General features: G+C 45.2%; 1 protein-coding gene across 3 annotated transcripts in view; it reads right to left on the reverse strand.

The window, feature by feature from the left end:
• Positions 1-24228, reverse strand: part of zgc:113516 (uncharacterized protein LOC541449 homolog) — a 230183-nt gene that overhangs the window by 150676 nt on the left and 55279 nt on the right. For all 3 annotated transcript variants that reach the window (XM_052153177.1, XM_052153180.1, XM_052153178.1), the window contains exon 3: positions 1150-1293. In XM_052153177.1, the coding sequence (XP_052009137.1) occupies positions 1150-1293 (144 nt within the window). The remainder of the gene's footprint in view (positions 1-1149; positions 1294-24228) is intronic.

Genomic DNA, 24228 nt, shown 5'->3' on the forward strand with positions numbered 1-24228 from the left:
GAGGGCAGTGTGTTGTTAGGAGGAGTGGAAGAGAACAGTAAATGTATGCTGTGAGTTCAGGTGCACTACTGTGTGGATGTCTGTTTTTCACTACACAAAAACATTATCTAACACTGGTCACATCACAGAAGCACAAAACTCTCCATTTAAGTTAGATAAGTTGTTAAGTGAATGGTCTAAATACATTTTAACAATTGACTAATAATTTGATGTTTAGTTTTCTTTTTTACCATCACTTAATGTATACTTATGTTTTTAAGTGACTTGGGGATCACTTGAGAATCCGTTGGTACAGTTTGCAAGATTGTGTTTATTGTTAAAATGCAGAATTGTTAAAATGAATGAACAGTTTACCTATACTGTTTGAGAGTACATCATATAAACTGAGAATACAGATTATAAAATCATCTGCACAGATGAGTGATTCTCATATCCTAGCGGGGTCTATTCGATAACACTGACAACATTGCCACAAAAAAACAGAAAGCAGCACCTTTGCCTGCACCACTGTAATTGTGAGTAATTAAATCATTCTAACATCATGATTAGGGCTGCTAGAATCACAGTGACAAACACCCCATCGCCTTCACCGGTTTTGAAGTGGACTGCCACTGGCGGTGATGTGTATGTTAAGGCATTACAAGCTTACAAAACCTTGAGAAAAGAATCATGAAATAAAAGCATATAATAAGTATAGTGCAGCATTAGATCCTTAGTTATTGTGTTGTTGATTTTTCATGCAACAGACATATTAATTTTCCATTTTTAGAAACTTTAAGCACATTGTTACAGCAACGGCCTATTTACACCACGAGTCATGCATCTATAACTCAACTTTTTAATGACACACTTTCTAAAGTTTGATCCACAATAAACATACAATATGTATGCACCCCTCCCCTGCCCTTCATCCATCATACAACACCATTCACTGGTTGGCTCTTAAACACTGTGGTGGTAAAATCTGCCAACGCAACAGCCCTAGCCATTAAGTTCTTTAAAAAAAAATAAAAAATTTATATAAATGCATTATAATAAAACATAATAGACCATAAACCATAATAAATCCATGAAAAAACATTTAACAATCTCAGAAGTTTTATCTCGCATATGAGTTTTACAGTTTGAAAGTAAGTGAGTCTGTCATACCTTTGCTGTACATGGCTGTCAGAACTCTCCACCAGGTTCAGGAACTGGGACAACCTTGACCACAAAACTGGTGTTTGGGGTGAAGTGTTTCCAACTTCTCCAGACTTAATTGAATGGATTTTCCCCATTTCTGTTGCAATCAACCTGCAGTCAATGAAAAAGGAGTTTGGTGATCATTTCAGAAGTGAGGGGAGCAGTATGTTCAGTGTAAGAACAGAAAAATCAGACCAGGTAACCAAGTTTCCGGTTGTGTTTTGGCTTTGATGTAATTACATTTATAGCATAATGTACTTGTATTGACTTGTTTTATGTAGGCAGAATTTGTTATATAGATATATTTTTTTATATGAATAAAGTCCAGTATATACTTCATGCTGCTTTAATAACTAATATATTGGGGTAAAATAAAAAGGGAGCATGTTGAATTTACTAATTTCAATAATATAAGGCTTTACATATAACCCTAAGGATTATATACTGTATATGCAAGCCTATGTAAAAAAGGGTAATGTTTAAAGAGCACCTATTATGGTTTTTCAAATATTACCTTTCACGTTGTGTGTTATATAACTGTTTGTGATTGTAAAAAAGTCTGCAAAGATTCAAAAATCAAAGTGCATGACAAATGGAGTTATTGACTCCCAAAATAAAGAACCGATTTTGAACACCGGAAATGAGTTGTTAGACTGACTTCCTGTACTAACCTACGTAATTTGGTAACAAAAAACCTGTCTCTGGTCTTCACTGGCTGCTCACGAAGCGGTAGACCAATCACAACAGACTGAGAAATCTGACCAATCAGAGCAGAGAAGGCTCTCTGAAAGGAGGAGTTTAGAATGAATGCTTTAGAACGCATCATTGAACAAGTCATTTTTGACACTGGGTAAAAAGATAATGCTGCAATTTAAATTATGAGCATATTAAAGTATTTTTTGACCTTGAATGCATGTAAATCTATTGAATGAGACCTTTAAAACAAAATTAGGCATGTTTAAAAACCATAATAGTTGCTCTTAAAAAATACTTTGTTGATTTGTTTATGTAACCTAATGCAATCAGGCTGACTTTTTGATTTTTTGGGGTAATGCAAGTGATCCAATAAAACATTTTTAAATATATTACATACGAAATTGGTAATTATGTAGTATTACAAAAAAAATAAAAAATACTGCCCTTCAAAGGCAAACCACATTAACTATACATTTTATCAAAATGGGGTTATGATTTAAATAATTTCTCTTAATCTGTCCTGTGACAAGCTTACACTCATTTGGCACTTTATTAGGAACACTATGCTCCTTATAAAATATCTGATATGGTCTTCTGCTTTTGTAGCCTGTCTGCCTTGAGGTTCGACATGTTGTGCATTCTGAGATTTTATTCTGCTCACTTCAATTTTAGAGTGGTTATCTGTGTTTCCGTAGTCTTTCTGTCAGCTCGAACCAATCTGGCCATTCTCCATTGACCTCTCTCATCAACAAAGCATTTCCGTCCAGAGATCTGCCACTTGCTGGATGTTTTTTGTTTTTGGCACAATTCTGAGTAAACTCGGCGGGCAAGTTGCAACATGTGACGTGAGCGTACGCCGCCTTGGCAGTTGATGTACGCTACTGTTGCCGTGTTGTCCATCCGGACCAACACGTGCTTGTCCTGGATCAACGACCGAAGCCTCTGCAGATATTCCAACACAGTTGTGGCCTTGTCCAGGAGCCGGCGACTGCGTGCCAGTTGCACACGGCACCCAAGCCACACTTGGCGGCGTCTGTCATAACCATGATGCACCTGGACCCCTGCACTAAGGGGACCCCTGCCAGCAGAAATGCAAGGTCTGTCTAAGGGCTGAACAGGCGCCATGCCCATCTCGGGACTCGAGTCTGAAAGGGCTGCCTCTGCGACTTTCGTTAAGACATGAGGCGACAGACCGAAGGGGAGGACCCTGTTCTGGTATGCCCGGCCCTTGAAGGCAAACTGCAGGAAGGGCCTGTGTTGAGGTAAAACCGAGGCGTGGAAGTACGCATCCTTCAGGTCTACTGCCGCAAACCAATCTTGATGCCGAAGGTTTGCTAAAATATGTCTCTGTATTAGCACCTTGAAAGGGAGTCTGTGCAAGGCCCGGTTCAGTACTCGCAGCTCTAAGATTGGCTGCAACCCACCGCCTTTCTTTGGTACGATGAAGTAAGGGCTGTAGAACCCCTTCTTCATCTCGGCTGGAGGGACAGGCTCTATCGACTCCTTCCGTAGAAAGGTCACGATCTCCACCACGGGCAGTGGTGTTATCGCCCTTCGCTGAGGTAAACTGGATGGCACTGAACCGGAAAGGGCACCTGGCGAACTGAATTGCATAGTCGAGTCGGACGGTCCTGGTCAGCCATCGCAACGAGTTAGGGAGTGCAAGCCATGCCTCCAAGTTCCGGGCATGGGGGACCAAGGGAACAATTGCATCAGACGTACCAGCGGGTTGGGCCTCACGGCGGGGCTGCGCCAGAGGCACCACGTCAAGGGTGCTCGAACTCTGAACTCATGGCCGTGCTGAGTCTAGGGACATCGAAGCACTTACCTCCCTCTGGGTACCCACCATAAGACTGGTCAGCAATGGGGGAGGAGGGAACCCATGCTTGCCGTCCATCACAACCACCCTGGCATGGATGGGTTTGTGCCACAGCTTGGCATCCAGGGGCGGGGGACCCACCTCCGCAGCACCATAACTGCCATACCTGCCACTGGGGCAGGCTGCGGTGGAGCCGGTGTCGTTGACAGGGTGCACCACAACCACCTTATCCACCTGGCGAATCATCCAAAACCCCCTGGCACCCCCACCATTGAGCAGAGTAACTCAGAGATCTGGAAGATCTTGAGCTGGTGATCAGATCACTCCATCCCCCAGTGGAGGGCCAGGAGGAGAATCCTTAGTTACCTTTTGGGCAGTGAAAAGTGCACAGCACGACTTCGTGATCTCCTCATGCACCTCTGGGAAGAAATGGACAGGGGCAGGCATGGCCGTGAGCACCGTTTCAGGCCCAGGAACCAATCATCAAGGTGCAAGGGTTTAGGGCGGAGGGGTCCACTCCAGCCCATTGCTCACAGCCACCTGGAGAAGCATGGCCATCATCTCCGCTTCGGCCTGGGACGGGGTGACTGCACCGTGCACAGTTTGGAGCCCCGTCGAGTCATCATCGTCAGACTGAACCAGCCCAATCTCCAATGCTGCAATCGAGAGCTCATCCGCTTCATGAGCCCAGGATGAGATCACAAACTCACCCTGAGACCAGCAGGCGGTCTCATCACAGAACTCGACCGGAGCAAACGAGCATCCTGGGCAATGAGAGGTCCGTGAGGTGGTTACCTGGCAGAGTGGCTCCCATTGGAATTCCCAAATCTAGTGCTAACTGACGCAGCCTCATACCCGTAGGTAGAAGGGCCGAGGTGGGGAGCCGCTGGGGTGGGTTTCAATCTGACGAAGGAAAGCCGTGACTGCATTGTTGCCATGGTCATGCTCTCGCAGTGAGAACGTGACCCATCCATGAATGCTGTCTCCGAGTGGGCAGCACCCAAGCACGTGAAGCTGCGATCGTGGCCATCGGAAGCAGAGAGGTAAAGACTTGCCCAGTTGGGGGCGTATGCATGAATAATTTAAATCACCAAAAACACCAGAAGAAGAATGTGAAAGTTAAAGGGGAGATTGACTGAGCAGAGAGGATAATTTATAGTAAAACTGGACTAAAATATTGATCTATTCCTCACCCACACCTATCAAATCACTTCTGAAGACATTGATTTAACCACAGTCATATGGATTACTTTTATGCTGAATTATGTGGTTTTTGGAGCATCACGATTTTGGCACCCATTCAATTGAATGGTATGAACAAAAGAGCTTAGAAATTATTTTAAATATCTTAATTTGTTTTCTGCTGAAGAACGAAGGTAATACACATCCGGGAAGGCACTAGGGTGAGTAAATGATGAGAGAATGTTCCATTTTTGGGTGAACTATCCCTTTAATACTCTTTACCATAAAGAGTATAATTTTTACCATACCACTTTACATTTTGAAATGTGAAAGAATGTGAAAGTGGACATTTATAGTAAACATTTACTTAAATATTTATCTGTTTCTCACCCACACTTATCATATCACTTCTGAAGATATGGATTTAACCACTGGAGTCTTACGGATTTCTTTTACAGAGTGACTATTTGCACTAGGTGTAAATAGCACCTGCCACACAACATGGCTATTTGCTCTCCAATATCTGGTAGAAACAAAGAAATACAAGACAAGCCACAAGTGTTGCTGAAATTGTGTAGTGAGTTTTTTTTTTCTTTGTGCGGATGACCGGGTGTTACAAACAGCGGACAAGACACCATTGTGGATGAACCACTTTAAAGCAGGGCAAGGATGTAAAGGGCTTCGAAAGTGTGATTGGATTAGCACATCACACAAAGAAAGGACTCCGCTTTTGCCAGGAAAATAAATCCTAAAATACAAATGGACAGTCACCTTTGGAGGAGGTGGCAATATGGACATTGATTGCCCATTGACCACAGATTGATCACTTCACCGGATTACTTGTTGTTTACCCAGGCTTGCCATCCATAACAACGTCTCGGGTTACATGTGTAACCCTTGTTCCCTGAAAAAAGCGGAATGAGATGTTGCGCTGCTAAGCGCTACGGGGGAACAGCTTTAGCTGTGAGCCAAGCTGAATAATGTGTGGAACACGTTAATGAACATTGACCGGAATTTATAGCCTCGGCTGATGTAATCAATAGATGCACCTGAGGCCAGGCTATAAATGGATACGTCACCAGGTGTCGTCAGATACTTCTTCCTGGGACGTCCCAGTGTGGCAAAGCAGCGCAACATCTCGTTCCGCTTTTTTCAGGGAACAAGGGTTACACATGTAACCCGAGACGTTCCCTTTACAAAAAGCTTCACTACGATGTTGCGCTGGAACGCAATACCCACGCCGCCGCACTTGGGGCTGTCCGGACCCCTACGGTTGTGCAGTGTACTCACAAAAACACGAGAGGTCTCAGACATGAGCTTCAGATGTCGACTCAAGGGCATAAGAGCCCGGAGTAGCATAAACATCTAAACCATTCAATTTTGATGAATGTGTGCGGAGAGGACCAGCCTGCCGCATCACAAACTTGTTCAGGCATGAGCTGAGATGTCGACTCAAGGGCATAAGAGCCCGGAGTAGCAAAGCATCTAACCCATAAAGTTCGATGAATGTGTGCGAAGAGAACCCTATCGCACCACAAACTTGTCATAAAAACTGATGAATGTGAGCGGAGAGGACAATCTGCCGCATCAAAAACTTGTTTAGGCATGGGCTGAGATGTTGACTCAAGGACATAAGAGTCCGGAGTAGCAAAGCATCTAGCCCATAAAGTTCGATGAATGTGTGCGAAGAGAACCCTATCGCAACACAAACTTGTCATAAAAACTGATGAATGTGAGCGGAGAGGACCAGCCTGCCGCATCACAAACTTGTCCAGACATGAGCTTGAGATGTCGACTCAAGGGCCCGGAGTGGCAAAACATCCAAACTATAAAAATCTAATGAATGTGTGCGGAGAGGACAACCAGCCGCATCACAAACTTGCTGCAGAGGGAGACCTCTAGCCAAGGTTTTAGAGGAGGAGAGCCCTCTGGTAGAGTGCGCCCTGAAACCTACTGGCGAAGCTTGACCGCACGCCTCGTAGGCCTGGGCAATAATGAGGATGCCTCTTTGAGGGCACCCCGCCCACCAAGCCGTGGCAAACCGCAGTGGCCAAATACAGCCTGGCAGTGGCGAGGCAAGTGCCCGCTGACAGTTCTTTCTACAGAAAATCCAGAACTGAAGCAAACTGGCAGTTAGCTGGTTCTGTAATAAGAACTTTAGTAGAAGGAAACACATGCAGGCGCATTTGCGTTACTACGGTCAGCCCCTCCCGAGGGGGGGGGGACTGGGCGACTCGGGGAGAAGTAGCGGAGACATTGCGCTATCAACACAGGCAAAGAGGTCCTCTTCTGCCCTGTAAAATCTACCCAGATCAGTTCCAAGTGGAGGGAGCCCTAGCACTAGAAATGGTCTCGATATCCCCAAGAGAAAACCCAGTGAACCCCATTTGGTACCCTTAGGGGCCAGAATGAAAGGTTTCACAATTCGGGCCAAGGATGAGAAGGTCCTCCCTGTTCGGAATCGCCCAAGGCGAGCCGTCGAGGAGAGGAATTAGCTCCGAGAAACATATCCTGTTCGGCCAGCGTAGCCATTAATACCAGGCAAGACCCTTGCTGGTGAACATCGCCAAGACTCCCGGAGCAGAGAAATCGGGAAAGAAATGCATACAGACGCATTCTGGGTCATGTATGTGTCTTAACGTCCAGACCCAAGGGGCTGGGTGATTTCAGGGAGAAGTAGAGGAGACATTAAGCTATCCATAGAGGCTAAGAGGTCCTCTTCTGCCCTAAGATCTCACCCAAACTAGTTCCAAGTGGAAAAAGCCTGGCATTTAAAAAGGTCTCGATAACCTCAGGAGAAAGCCCTGTGTCCCTCAGTTGGTACCCTTAGGGGCCAAACATGAAAGATTCCACAATCCGGGGCAGGGATGAAATATTGCCCTGTGCCTGAGATAGAAGATCCTTCCTGTTCGAATCGCCCAAGGCTAGTCGTCGAGGGAAGATATTAGCTCCGAGATCCAAGCCCTGTTCGGCCAGCTGGTGCTATCAGTAAGAGGCAAAAACCCTTGCTGGCTGAACTCTGGGCAACTACTACCTTAGGGTGGAGTTCTTAACTCCCCGTTGGTATTCCCTGTCTGGACCGTAAATCTGCTCCTGTATCACGGGCATCCAGGGATATAACTGACCTGAGTGACAGGAGCTTACCCTGGGCCCTAAGGAGAATCCGATGTGTCAGAAATACAGCTGACAAGAACGTGGGTCTCCTTGAAGATTTATGTAAGAGGCTACCGCTGTATTGTCCACCAGCACCAAGACATGGCAGCCTCAGGAGGAGGTATTTCAGGGCCAGAAATACAGCCATCAACCCGAGACAGTGACTGTGACAACCGAGCTGACGACCCTCCTATCCCCTTAAGCTGGATCGACCACTTAAGGCCGCTACCCTGCCCGTCAGGGAGGCGTCTTCGTTAGCAGTCTGCGACAACAAGACGCACCTAGAGTGGGACCCAAGGCAGAAAACCGGGTCTGAACCACATAGAAAGGGAACGAAGCCTGAGGCGCTAGAACCCTATTTAGCCCAGGGGTTTTGGCCCTTGGAAGAAATCCCCTGGCTTTTGGCCACAACAAAAACAGTCTCATGAGCAGAAGGTCCAGAGGGATCACCATGGACGCGTTCGCCCTGAGACCTGGAAATCGTTGATACTGATAACAGTGCAACCTTGACCTAGCCTGACTTTGCTCAGGGTGATCTGAATGGACTCAATCCTAGCGGGAGACAGTTGTGCCCGCATTGTGATTCAACTCCATACGATGCCCCGATAGACAGTGTTCTGAGTGGGAGAGAGGACGCTTTTCTTGGCGTTGAGCCTCAACCCTAGAGAAACAGATGAGCTAAGACGATGTCCCTGTGCTGAACTGCCAGTTCCTGGAACTGCGCTAGGATCAGCCAGTCGTCTACGTAATTTAGAATGCAGATGCCCCGAGTCGCAAGGAGCCAGCTACATCATGCATTGTGAATGTGCGGGTAAAAAGGGCTAAGCTGAGTGAAAGAACCTGACCCTGGAAGACTTCGCCCCGAAGTGAACCTCAGGAACTTTCCATGTTGTGGCAGAACTTCTAAATGAAGTATAGAAGTGCGTCATAAGATCGATGGTGACCAGCCAAACGAGTTGTAGGGCTTGAGACACGACCGTCTTGACAGGCATCATCTTGGACTTGAACACCCACGGGTAGTTCAAGCTTTAAGATCTAAGCCAGACGCCACCCCTCACCCTCCATGGGAAACGGTAAGTATTTAGTGTAATAACCTAACTCTCTCTCTGGAAGGGGAACACATACCATGGCCCCTTTAACCAGGAGATTGAGTTTTTTTTTGTTTTTTTTGTTTTGTTTTTACAAAAAAAAAGAAATCCGGTTTACGGTAGTGAGAACACGCCGTTGAAACACGGAAAAGCGGCGAGAGAATTAAATCCTGACGCCCTTATAAGACCCACAGAAAAGAATATATCCGGCAGAAGTTTCCACGCTGCCAGGATCTCTGAGATGGGTATTATATTTTAACACTTCCTGTTGAGGGTTGTCGGGTGTTTCGCATCCTGAATAAAATGCAGGAACAGCTGAAAACACCCAATTTTAACGAAGCCTCTGCAACCCGAAACACCAAGAGGTGGCGGGAATGGAGGGGCTTCGAGGGGTACCGGGAGGGGTGAAGTGAAGCACGCGCCCTTCCCGAGGGAGCTACCCCTAATCTAGGCGCAAGACCGTCAGGGTTTTCTCTTACTAGAATTTATAGTCCTGAGGTCTTGCTTCGGGGCTGGCAGGGCGGCGAGACTGTCCCCAATCCCTGGGAGGAGGAGCACGACTCGCCACGCTTTGCTTTTGAGCCTCCCTTCAGTCAGGACCGAGGTGGGTCTAAGGCTTGCTCGTCAAGCGCAGAACCCACACTCAGGTCGTCCAGGAGGTCAGCCTGGTACGCCTGAAAAACAGCATAGTGTGCAGAGCAGCACCAGCCTGACCTGCTGCTTGATAAGCCCTTCCCACTAAAGTGGAGGTTGTCCTACAAGGCTTTGAGGGGAGAGAGGGCTTCTTAAGTGACGATGCCGAGCCCGGCGAGAGATAGCCCGCAAGCGTCTCTTCGACCGGTGGCATCACTGAATACCCCCGTGCCTCAGCACCCACGATAGTCGAATATAATGACGTCGAGGGTATGTGAACACGGGAAGAAAAAATCTATACATTTTTTATATATATATATTTTTTTTTTTTTTTTTTTTTTTAGGGGTTCTCCATGAGCGAAAAAGCACTTCATGGAGGTTATCAAAGAAAGGGAAGGGACCCATGAGGCGTTCCCTTTCTTAGACTGGAAGATAAAATCTATCCCCTAATTTGGAGCGTTTGGGGGTCTCTTTTTCGCGTGGCCAGTCCAATCTGGCAACCACACGAGTAACAACATCGAGCAATTCCTCCGTAGATTTTTTATCGCGGACGGAAAGCTCGGAGGCGGGAAGAGAATCGCGATCCACCTCATGATCCGAAGAAGCGTCGGAACGCGCTTCGAGATCACATGAAGGACCAGCTGGGTTTGGGGAGAGAGTGAGAGAACGGGGTCAACCCGTCTCTTGCTCCTCAGCCAAATCCATGCATGAGCCCCACGAACGATCTATTCGTGAGTGCTGACTCCCGGAAGCAAGCGAGGCGAGCACGACGCACTCTGCCTGTTAAAGCAAATCGCAGTGCTCACACCTGCCCTGCTGCAACGCGAGAGCAGCGTGCTCTTACCCCCAAACAAACAGCAAAAACTGATGTGTGCCGTCTTCAGCTATAGAGCGAGAAGAGGGGAACACGCACCGTTTGCGGCTTTCAGTCATTCTCTCTTTTTTTTTTTTAAATATATATATATAATATTTTCTAAACAGAAGAGAAAAATAGAACAACGTTCACTGCACACTGCCTAACTGATTCTATCTCCTAACAGAGGAAAGAAAGTTTTGACAGGGTGTGTGAAACACACAGAAACAGAATCGCTCTGAAAAAAGAGTTTCTGATGACACCTGGTGACGTATCCATTTATAGCCTGGCCTCAGGTGCATCTAATGATTACATCAGCCGAGGCTATAAATTCCGGTCAATGTTCATTGACGTGTTCCACACATTATTCAGCTCGGCTCACAGCTAAAGCTGTTCCCCCGTAGCGCTTAGCAGCGCAACATCGTAGTGAAGCTTTTTGTAAAGGGAACAATACTGGTTGTATCAGGACTATTAAACAGGATCTGTGGATGGAACTGACCATCTGGTTGGAACAGCTGAAATAAAGAGATGCTCCAAAAGGTGGACAAATCTCCATGCAACAATCTTTCAATACTCAAAAATGAACAAATAACTGCAACACACACACACAAGGTCCCTACATACCTAATAATATCCATCACCTGACTTCACACTTATATCTCTGGACTGCATACGCCAAGGATCTTCATGTCACCAGCACTCCGTGGCCACGTCTGTTGGATCGCATTCCAAGATTTTTCCACTGCACGCAACCTAATCGCCCAGTGGAAGACATCCCCTGTCGCAAAGACTGATCAACCAACCATGTGGAATGTACATATAAGCTTAACAAACTTCTTTCCAAAAGACCTTGGCATTTAGTTTTACTGCTATAAACTAGTTTTGAGGTAGTGAATATGAGGTTAGTTCATAACAGATAATAATCAATATCTGTGTAAATAGTAAATAGGCATTTGCTATTACTATCATTGACCAGAAGATGAATATATAGCCCATCCATAAGATGGCCTACCATATAATTCTCTACCACTGCTTTTCCTAACACCACCACAATTATTCTTCTGTTCTGCATTAATTTAATTGCCATTTTGTTTTAACATAGTAGTTAGTAGTTTTGTCTGATCATTTTTAATGGGTGTGATTTTGCTCTTTTATACATTGCCTGTCCAACAAAACAAAACAAAACAAAAAGTCACCGTTTGGATTTAAATAAGCAGATACTTAAGAGCCTATTATTGGATGATTATTGCAGTGATTCATATTTTAATTTTTATAGATTAATGTTTCAGCTGGCAACAATTATTTTTAACCCTAACTGATTCAGTGTGTCGCTTCTCATTTCTTAAAAAACCATGACGGAAGAAAAGATGTCCTCATCGACGTTGTTTTCGATGAGGTGACACAAGGGGTCACTTTTGGGAGCCCGAGACACCTCTGATCTTTGTTAAAAGGCCAATTGGTATAAAGGAGCTGGCGTATGAACAGCTTATTCAGATTTTCTCTTCGGAGCCGAGCGGTTGATGTTCATTGAGCTGAATTACCACGGTTTCCCAATCACCTCTGCTGGGTTCCTGATGGCGCATTACAGCAGCTTTCTCCCCCCTCTGCACTGGTGCACTGCAGAGATCGCCCCTGGGTGCTTCAGCAGAACACACTGAAAGAGTATATTCTAAAAGAGTATTTTCCCAAAAGAGTATATTCTAAAAGAGCAGCACACATGGAAACGTCTTTTTAAAGACGCATCTTTTTAAAGATGCCTTTCCGTTTGTGTGTTATTCCTGGTTGAGGTCATTCTTCTTTCGCATCTGGGCACTGTTCATGCGGAGATATAGTTTTTGGATGCATCATGTCCTCACTGTGAGGACATGACCATGGCAACATTAAGGTCGCAGCTTACCTTCGTAAGAAAGCAAGCAGCTCTCCGCCATGGTCCTTCTACCTACAGATATGAGGCCAGTGCAAATAGCACTGGGGCAATTTGGGGACCTCAATGGGACTACCTCCATGGCCAAGGGCTACTCGGCTATGCCCCCAGGGGATAAGTGCTCGCGGTGCACCTATGACCGCAGAGCGCCGCCACCTAGCATGGGCCCCCGAAGCTCCCGTCCAGGGCCTGTAGGTTTACATCATCCCAGACGGCCAAGGCCTATGGTGCCGCTGGACTCCTGCAAGTCCGCCAAGGCGCTAAAAAGCTGCACGAGGGTAGTTACGCCCCAAGATTGATGCAGAAACTGTGCTTGGCGATCTACCTCGCCCTCCGGTGGGTGATGTCCACGTTGTTAGTCCAGGAGCGCCACCTTTGGCTCAACCTGGTCGAGATGAGAGAGGCCGACAAGGAATGGTTCCTTAACGCCCCCATTTCCCAGGCTGGCCTATTCGGTAACACCGTTGAGGACTTTACCTAGCAGTTCCTGGCAGTGAAGCAGCAGACGGAGGCCATCTAACATGGCATCGAGCCTCCCGCAGGTAGCAGACGCTACCCGTCTCAAGGCTGGCCGCCAAGAAGAAGACTTCAAAGCATCCCTGAGACGGTTGACCCAAGGACGAGGAGACCTTCTGTTCTGGAGCTGGCAAACAGAAACTGCGTCCTCTGGTGGAGGGCTGGGAGGAGAATCTATTGTTTGTAGCTGCGGTACCCAAAAATTTGATGTACCTCCTCCCCGACCAATCTTATGGTGGGTATCAGGGGCCAGGTAAGTGCTTCAATGTCCCTCGACTCAGCACGGTCACAGGGCTCAAGCCCATTCAATATGGCACCTCAGGCTCTGCCCCGGTTGATGCATATGAGACTGCTTCAGCGCTGGCTCAAGACTCGAGTCCCGAGATGGGCATGGCATGGCCAACGCTACTGTCTGTCACCAACTCTTCAGCCCTGGGACGACCTCACATTTCTACGGGCAGGTGTTCCCCTAGAGCAGATCTCCAGGTGTGTTGTGGTTATGACGGATGCCTCCAAGACGGGCTGGGGTGCTGTATGTAATGGGCAGCTCCTGAACGGGCCCGCGACTACGTTGGCACATCAATTTCATCGTGTTGTTGGCAATACTGCTTTCCCTGCGGAGGTTCCGGCCCTTGATCCAGGGGACGCACGTGTTGGCTCGGACAGACAACACGACAACACGTGGCATACATCAACTGCAAAGGCAGTTTACACTCCCGTTGTATGTCAAAACCGCTCGCCGTCTCCTCCTCTGGAGTCAGCAGCACCTCTAGTTGGATTAACTGTCATGAGATGTTGCCCACAAGGGAGAGTGGAAACTCCACCCTCAGGTGGTCCAGCTGATTTGGAGTCGATTCGGGCAGGCACAGGTAGACCTGTTCGCTTGCCCAGAATCCTCCCACTGCACGCTTTGGTATGCCCTGACGAGGCACCCGTCGGTATTGATGTGCTGGCACACAGCTGGCCCCCTGGACTATGCAAATATGCCTTTCCCCCAGTGAGCATTTTTCAGGGTCAGGGAGGACATTGAGCTGATACCTTGTAGCACCCTACTGGCCCACCTAGACTTGGTTCTAGGACCTCATGCTCCTCGTGTCAGCCCCCCCAGCGAATTCTCCTGAGGAAGGACCTTCTTTCTCAGGGACGGGGCACCATCTGGCACCCGTGACCAGACCTTTCGAATCTCCATGTCTGGCCCCTGGGCGGGATGGGGAAGACATAAGTGGCCTACCACCAGACATGATCACTCAGGCTAGCGCTCCCTCTACGAGGCGCATGTATGCCGTGAAGTGGCGTCTGTCACCATTATCCATCATCCTATTCTTTGACTCCAGTCTAATTATTTTAAGAAGTGGACAGGAGACACCTGTAGAGGAGCCTCACAATATATTTTCTCAGCAGTCATGAGAGCACAGATGTGAGGCTATTCCTGTTCCTGCACAGGCCTCTAAAAACACACACACACACACATAGTAAAAGACCTGCTTGACCATCAGAAATAATTGTAGAATAAAATGGCATTGATTATACTTGATTAATGTATACTTAACTTGATAAAAGTACACCACACCTGCAAGTGTTCACTGTCAGTGAAATGTGCCTGGAGTTCGGTCCAGGCTACTCTCACGTGATCTTGAGTCCCAACCGGGCTATGTGCCCAAGGTTCCCATGATCCCATTCAGGGATCAGGTGGTGAACCTGCAAGCACTGCCCCAGGAGGAGGCAGACCCAGCCTTGACGTTGCTGTGTCCGGTGTGCGCTTTACGCATCTATTTTGATGCTCAGAGTTTCTGAGCAGCTCTTTGTCTGCTTTGGTGGACAGCGGAAAGGAAGCACTGTCTCCAAGCAGAGGATCACCCACTGGATCATTGACGCCATAGCTAAGGCATATCATGCCCAGCATGTGCCGCCTCCCGCAGGGCTATGAGCCCATTCTACCAGGAGTGTGGAGGCCTCCTGGGCCCTGACCAGTGGCACTTTTCTAGCAGACATTTGCAGAACAGTGGGCTGGGAAACACCCAACACCTTTGGGAGGTTCTACAATCTCCGGGTTGAGCCGGTTCCATTCTGTGTCTAGGCAGGAACAAACAGGTAAGTCTGGGATAGTATGCTGGGTGTATTGCTGGTGCTTAAAGCCTTTCACCTCCACTGAGCTTAAAACGTGTGCTGTTGACACCCAGTAGTGTTCACAAAATGTGTTCCCTGGATGACTTCCTCCTAGTCCTGTAGCAGACAAGTTTGAGGAGAAACTCGCTGCTGGCTCAGTACACCTGCTAACTAAGCCCTGTACTGGGGTAGGTGCTCTGCATGTTCTGGTTCCCCTCTTCTGGAATCTACTTGCTGCACTAACTGCCACATACCTTTACAAAGGATTGCAGTTCTTGAAACAAAGTTACTTACAGGACCACCAAACCAGACGGAACACACAACAGAGCTTCATCATGGACGCCTTCAGCATACAGCCAGTGAGTCCCATGAATCTAGTGCTCCTCGACAGGACATACTGAGTGTAGAGAAACAAGCCGATCGACTTACAAATCGATGGCACAAACAGGGAGTGAGACCAAAAGGCACTTGAGACATCAGATTGTCACGAGCATCACATATTGCCGCAGTAGCATCCTCTACCCCAGATACGGCTCTGACAAGGATTGCAAACACCGGTTTCCTACCACCGCCTATACATCTTGAGAACAGATTTGAAGTATTAATGAATGAGGAATCCCCAAACATGATGAATGTGATCGAACACAGACTGAATCAGCCAGTAGCTAACACTGATGCTAACTGGCGCTCAAGGTCGAGCAGACAGCGGCATTCAGCTCAGAGCGCAGCCTGGCCCAGGACTCTGATAGTGGGTGACTCCATAATCAGAAACATTATCAGCAGGGATACAACTACATGCTGCCTTCCACAAGCAACAACTTTGGATGTAAACAGGGAACTTCAGAACATTATGATGAAACAAGACTGCAAATCGACTCATCATTACATTTACATTTATGCATTTGGCAGATGCTTTTATCCAAAGCGACTTACAGTGCAATTTTTACAGGGACAATCCCCCCAGAGCAACCTGGAGTTAAGTGCCTTGCTCAAGGGCAAAATGGTGTTGGCTGTGGGGTTCGAACCAAGGACCTTCTGATTAACATCCCTGTGCTTTAGCCACTACGCCACCACCACTCTGTCATCATTCATGTGGGGAAACACTTAAAAGACTGAAAGTTCAAACATTCATCAGTGGACCACTTCCAGCAAGAGGAACAAACAGGTTTTCACGGTTGCTTGGGCTTAATACATGGCTGCAAAAAACCTGCAATATAAAAGGAGTGAACTTCACTGACAACTTCAATCTTTTCTGGAGTCAGAGGCAACTGTTTCGACAGGATGGCCACCACCCAAACAAACTTGGTTCAAGAGTGCTAAAGGACAATATCTACTTCTCCCTCAATCATCCTTCTGCAGTGTGTGCCAATCCACTCAATCTGAATGGCACACACACACCTGGACACAGTATGAATGACCACAGGACTTCACTTCAGCACCTGAATGGACATGCTGTTGACAAATCACACAAGGTCAATGATAACACCACTCAGCCACAACAATTTCTGCTCACGGACACAATCTCAGCTGAGCCCTGCCCACAAAGCTCACCACAGACAGACTGTGACATATTAGAACTGCTCCAAGATTCAGCACCCAAGGATGACTTTCTGGAAAACAGGACAGCATATTACAGCCTCCGATAACACCAGAACAACAGCCCCTCTCACCAGACACGTTATCCCTCTCTCCAGCATCTCCACATCTGTGCTTCTCAGAGAAAATGGAAGAACTGGTGTATACTGGAACCAAACTATCCCACTCTTTTGCTGCAAGCCCCCAGATATCAAGCAAAAAACGGCTGGCCCCTCAACCACCAAAGCCTGCCAGCCCAGCTCGCCCTCCCCCTCCTCCTGTGAGAGCTCTTCGGCCTCTGCCACAATGCCAGGGCTCACACCCTCCTCCATCTGCTCGAGGTGAACCAAAAACAACCGATACCAGCTCTCAGTGATATGTGTCGGGTCCCCGCTATGATAACAGTAACTTTCTCAAATGTTTACAAAACAAGCGGGAACCCAGTGTGCCTGTATCTTTCTCTATTGCTGTTCGACAGAACAGTCTAAGTCTAAGGCCTTCAAAAGCCGTACAGCAAACCCATCTAATCTGGTGCCTATTACAGGCCAAACTAAGATTGCTGTGGGGACAAAAAGTAAGACTGTTAAGTTAGCACTTTTAAACATCTGCTCACTTAAAAATAAATCACTTCTAGTCAACGACTTAATAAGCACATACAACCTGGATTTTATGTTTCTAAATGAAACTTGGCTAGAAGACAGCTGTAGTGCAACACACCTTAATGAAACATCCCCTCCTAACTTTACTTTGAGTGCAGAGAAGGTAGGAGAGGTGGGAGTTTAGCTGCTCTTTTTAAAGATGTCTATCAATGTAAGCAAATATAATTTGGGAATTACCCGTCTTTCGAATATCTGGGTAGTGTGTTAAAAGGTGCTCCACGCATTTAACTTATCATTATTTACAGGCCTCCAAAATACTCTCCAGCCTTTGCCTAGGACTTTACAGAACTGTTATCAACAATTGGCTCAGAGTTTGACTGTTTTGCATTGCTGGAGATTTTAACATTCACATAGATAATGCAGAAACCAATATGACAAAAGAAATCAAAACTGTTTTAAAAACTTTTGATCTGACTCAGCATGTACATGGACCCACACACAATCATGGATACACTCTAGATTTACTTATCAGTAAGGGTCTAAACATTTCATCGATTGTTATTAAGGATGTAGCACTGTCTGATAATTTCTGTATTTTCTTTGATATTGTAAAGATGCGTGGAAATAGGAGAATGCAGACGGGGGTGTGGATCCAAGTGCGGCCTTTATTATAAGAAAACAGAATAAACAGAACTCAGGAACAAAAGAAAGTCCTCAATGGGAAAAGGCAAACTAAATACTAGGGGATACGGAGGGCGGAGAACGAGAGGGTAACCTCGAACGGACAGACAACAGGGTAACCTTGAGCGGGCTGACAGACAGGCAGGCAGGGAAACACGAAGAGAGAGTCGAACCATACACGGGCGGAGACACGGAACATCAACGATCGACAGGGGAAGGAGAAAACAACGGGGTTTAAATGGACAGACACGGTGATAACAAAATGACGAACAGGTGCGGACAATAAAGCTGTGACAGCGCCGGGAAAGACGGGAAGTGAAGTTTACACAAGGACAGTGAGACTCAGGGTGGACAACAGGGAAAACGTGACATGGAACGGGATCAGTGCTGGGTGAAACAGAAAACACGGTGCGGATGACACAAAACACGGTGCGGACGACACGAAACATGGTGCGTACGACACGAGACAGATATATTGATCTCTCCTGCCATTGAAGCTAGATCTGTGTCTGTCAAGAAGAGATGCTTAAATGAGAACACTAGTGTACTATTTATGAAGGCTATATCTTTAACACCAAGTATATCTGCTGACTCTGTTGATTTTCTCCTTGATTCTTTTAACTCAAAAGTTAAAAGTGTAATTGATGATATTGCTCCTGTGAAAGTCAGGAAGAAGAGTGGCAGACAAAAAGCACCTTGGAGAAACTCAACAGCAGTGCAAAATATGAAAAGACAATGCAGAAAAGCAGAGTGCATGTGGCGGAAGACAAAACTTGTAGTCCATTATAACATCTACAAAGACAGCACCCATGCTTTTAATATGGAACTAGGCATAGCTAGACAGACTTTCTTCTTGAATATTAACACACACACTCTTTTTGCGACTGTAGAGAGACTGACAAAACCCCATGCCAGATTCCCAGTGAAATGCTTTCAGACAGCAAGTGCAGTGAGTTTGCTTCTTTCTTCTCTGAAAAAATCAATAATATCAGAAAGGTGATCAGCACATCCTTGAGTTGTGCTGGGGTCAGACAAATCAAACCACAACCTGAGAAAGTAGTTACTATGTCTGATTTCAAAGAAATTGATGGCAAAATTTTGGAAGAAACTGTACAGCACCTTAAAACATCAACCTGCGCCCTTGATGCACTTCCCACATCTTTTTTCAAAAGTGTGTTCAACTGTTTAGACGCAGATCTAAAGAAGTGATAAACTCCTCACTTCTCTCTGGGAGTTTTCCAAACTCCCTGAAAACTGCAGTTGTCAAGCCCCTCTTGAAAAAGAGCAATCTGGATAAGACCATATTAAGCAACTATAGACCGATCTCAAATCTTCCTTTCATAGGCAAGATCATTGAAATAGTTGTCTTCAATTAGCTGAACAAATTCTTGAACTCGAATGAATACTTTGAAAATTTTCAATCTGGTTTCCGATCGCATCACAGCACAGAGACAGCGCTCATAAAGATAATAAATGATATTCGCTTAAATACTGATACAGGCAAATTATCAGTACTGGTACTACTCAACCTCAGTGCTGCATTTGACCATGTCGATCACAACATACTTCTTGACAGGCTGGAAAACTGGGTGGGGCTTTCTGGGATGGTCCTAAAATGGTTCAGGTCATACATACAGGTCCTTCTCAAAAAATTAGCATATTGTGATAAAGTTCATTATTTTCCATAATGTAATGATAAAAATTAAACTTTCATATATTTTAGATTCATTGCACACCAACTGAAATATTTCAGGTCTTTTATTGTTTTAATACTGATGATTTTGGCATACAGCTCATGAAAACCCCAAATTCCTATCTCAAAAAATTAGCATATCATGAAAAGGGTCTCTAAATGAGCTATTAACCTAATCATCTGAATCAACTAAACACCTGCAAAAGATTCCTGAGGCTTTTAAAAACTCCCAGCCTGTTTCATTACTCAAAACCGCAATCATGGGTAAGACTGCCGACCTGACTGCTGTCCAGAAGGCCATCATTGACACCCTCAAGCAAGAGGGTAAGACACAGAAAGAAATTTCTGAACAAATAGGCTGTTCCCAGAGTGCTGTATCAAGGCACCTCAGTGGGAAGTCTGTGGGAAGGAAAAAGTGTGGCAAAAAACGCTGCACAACGAGAAGAGGTGACCGGACCCTGAGGAAGATTGTGGAGAAGGACCGATTCCAGACCTTGGGGGACCTGCGGAAGCAGTGGACTGAGTCTGGAGTAGAAACATCCAGAGCCACTGTGCACAGGCACCAGAAACAGCGGCAGAAGCGCCTGACCTGGGCTACAGAGAAGCAGCACTGGACTGTTGCTCAGTGGTCCAAAGTACTTTTTTCGGATGAAAGCAAATTTTGCATGTCATTCGGAAATCAAGGTGCCAGAGTCTGGAGGAAGACTGGGGAGAAGGAAATGCCAAAATGCCTGAAGTCCAGTGTCAAGTACCCACAGTCAGTGATGGTCTGGGGTGCCATGTCAGCTGCTGGTGTTGGTCCACTGTGTTTTATCAAGGGCAGGGTCAATGCAGCTAGCTATCAGGAGATTTTGGAGCACTTCATGCTTCCATCTGCTGAAAAGCTTTATGGAGATGAAGATTTCATTTTTCAGCACGACCTGGCACCTGCTCACAGTGCCAAAACCACTGGTAAATGGTTTACTGACCATGGTATTACTGTGCTCAATTGGCCTGCCAACTCTCCTGACCTGAACCCCATAGAGAATCTGTGGGATATTGTGAAGAGAAAGTTGAGAGACGCAAGACCCAACACTCTGGATGAGCTTAAGGCCGCTATCGAAGGATCCTGGGCCTCCATAACACCTCAGCAGTGCCACAGGCTGATTGCCTCCATGCCACGCTGCATTGAAGCAGTAATTTCTGCAAAAGGATTCCCGACCAAGTATTGAGTGCATAACTGAACATAATTATTTGAAGGTTGACTTTTTTTGTATTAAAAACACTTCTTTTATTGGTCGGATGAAATATGCTAATTTTTTGAGATAGGAATTTTGGGTTTTCATGAGCTGTATGCCAAAATCATCAGTATTAAAACAATAAAAGACCTGAAATATTTCAGTTGGTGTGCAATGAATCTAAAATATATGAAAGTTTAATTTTTATCATTACATTATGGAAAATAATGAACTTTATCACAATATGCTAATTTTTTGAGAAGGACCTGTAGAAGGGAGAGGTTATTATGTGAGTATAGGAGACCATAAGTCTGAGTTGACGTCCATGACATGCGGAATCCCTCAAGGCTCAATTCTTGTGCCACTCCTGTTCAACCTGTATATGCTTCCAATGAGCCAAATCTTGAGAAAGAACCAAATTGCTTACAACAGCTATGCCGACGACACACAGATCTACTTAGCCCTATCACCTAACGATTACAGCCCCATTGACTCCCTGTGCCATTGCATTGATTAAGTAAACAGTTGGATATGCCAAAACTTTCTTCAGTTAAAGAAAGACAAAACTGAAGTCATTGCGTTTGGAAACAAAGATGAAGTTCTCAAGGTGAATGCATACCTTGACGCTAGGGGTCAAACAACTAAAAATCAAGTCAGGGATCTTGGTGTGTCTCTAGATTCAGACCTTAGTTTCAGTATTCATGTCAAAGCAATAACTAAATCAGCATACTATCATCTGAAAAATATTGCAAGAATTAGATGCTTTGCTTCCAGTCAAGACCTAGAGAACTTGTGCATGCTTTCATCACCAGCAGGGTGGATTATTGTAATGGACTCCTCACTGGCCTTCCCAAAAAGACCATAAGACAGTTGCAGCTCATACAGAACACTGCTGCCAAGATTCTGAGCAGAACCAGAAAATAGGAACATATCACACCAGTCCTCAGGTCTTTACACTGGCTCCCAGTTACATTTAGGATTGATTTTAAAGTATTATTACTGGTATATAAATCACTCAATGGGCTAGGACCTCAATATATTGCAGATATGCTCACTGAATATAAATCCAACAGATCACTCAGATCATTAGGATCACATCAGCTAAAAATACCAAGGGTTCACTCTAAGTAAGGAGAGTCTGCTTTTAGCTATTATTTAGCTATTATATCAGATGTGCTCCTACAGTAGTCACATTCAAATCCAGACTCAAAACACATCTGTGTCATGGGACTCACTGGCTGTATGCTGTGCATTTACTGAATGAGCACTGTGCCACTGTGTGTCCGACTGTTTGTACTGTATTTTATTTTATATTGTAAACTGTTTCAATTATTCTTATTTTTTATTTTTTTTATTCTTATTTTAATCTCATCTATGTAAAGCACTTTGAATTACCATTGTGTATGAAATGTGCTATATAAATAAACTTGCCTTGCCTCGCCTCAGCAACGTTATGCAGCAATAAATTGAAGTAATCTAACTACCTGAAATGTACTGAAAGACCAGGTTATCTCATCAATGGATTTTTTTTCTTCCCTGACGGCACAGGCATTTTCCAGGACGACAATGCCAAGATTCATTGGCCTCAACTTGTGAAAGAGGGGTTCAGGGATCATGAGGAGTAATTTTCACACATGAATTAGCCACCACAGAGTCCTAACCTTAACCTCATTGAAAGTCTTTGGGATGTGCTGTAGAAGACTTCGTTAAAACAAAATCTCGGCTAAAAATGAATGCAACTCGCCGGCCCCGAAAGAGAAGTCAAGCTGGCAGTGAGGCAGCTGGTCTCATTTCGGAACCGGACAGGGGCAAATAAGCGTGCTGGGGAACTGGAGGTCTGGGGGGCTGTAGTGGCTTTCCCCCATTTGAAGAAGGAAAGCTGCGACCGCAACGTTGCCATGATCAAATTCTCGCAATGAGAACATGAGCTATCCACAAACAAATATTTTTGATGAATGGAATCAAATTAAATGAGTTACTGAAATTAATCAAAATCACCACCATAATATAACACTCAAAAAATCTGCTCCCGTTAACAAAACATGATGGGTGAATGACACGAGAAGATGGTCAGAGGTGTCAAACAGATATATTTTTAATAACAATAACTTGGAGTTTCATGAGCACAGAGGCATATTAATATGTCCACAGCATGAAGGTAAGATCTTGTGTATTTATGAATGAGGTACTCTTGTTTTATAATCTCTCTGATCTGCTTCCATTTGTTATGAACAACTGGAATGAACCCTGAACATTTTAAAATACTGAAACTATTTACACTTTGATGTCAACATCATAGATATCCATATATAAAATGCTAGACGGAAGTTAGAAGACAAAATTTTCAAGATGGCTGCTCGCTAGTTTCAATGGAGCTTAAGGTGAATAAGGTATGAATTCACTAAACAGCTGCACAACTTTTTTGTGTGGTATTTCAGCACAAAAACCTGTCTTATTCACTAACAACCTGCAATCTAGTTTAAGCAGGCGCAATTTACATCACAGTATTAACTGCAATTATAAACTGACTTTAATTCATAAGAGATTTTTGTGTACATTTTTTATAGATCATGGCAGCACTAGCCCTCACTGAGCTGCTGTCGTTGGTAATAAAGCATTTTATGATTAAATTCAAAATGACCAACATCCAAAATGGCACACATAGGAAAATGTGGTATCCTTTGACTTAGTATGTAGCACTTGAGCTTAAGAGACAATTTTCATTATTTTTCAGCAAAAGTGTTCAAATATTATAAGCCAAAAAAATATATTTTTAGCTATCTCCTGACCTGTATGGGGCAGTGTGCCAAAATGCTGCAGCTAAGCTCAGGGCCTAATGTTGATGGCACGTACCAAGTTTCATCCCAATCCCTCAAAGCGTTGCAGAGATACAGCCTCAAGTACAATTTTGCACATTCTTTGTCAAATTCATTGAAGCGCCATTTGAAAACAGTAAGGTTTATATTCTGTGAATAACTTTTTGTCGTGAGTGCCTTTAGATGATGCAGGACAATTTTTTAATGCAAGCCAATGTTTTCCTGCAAGCAGTTCTATGGGCTGCCATAGACTCAAGAGTGGAAGAAGAAGAAGCAGAATAATAATAATAACAAGAAGAAGAAGAAAACTAACAGAAACAACAGGGGTCTTTTGCCCCTTCAGGGCTTGACCCATAATAATAATAAGAAAATGAACAGAAACAATAGGGGTCTTTCGCCCCATTGGGGCTTGACCCCTAACTATTGATTTTAAATTATGCTGCAGTCAAGCCGCTAGGTGTCAGTGTAAGTCCAAGGCGACACAAAGACAAAAGT

Source organism: Xyrauchen texanus, chromosome 22 (genome assembly GCF_025860055.1).
Source record: "Xyrauchen texanus isolate HMW12.3.18 chromosome 22, RBS_HiC_50CHRs, whole genome shotgun sequence".
NCBI classification, from domain to species: Eukaryota; Metazoa; Chordata; class Actinopteri; order Cypriniformes; family Catostomidae; genus Xyrauchen; species Xyrauchen texanus.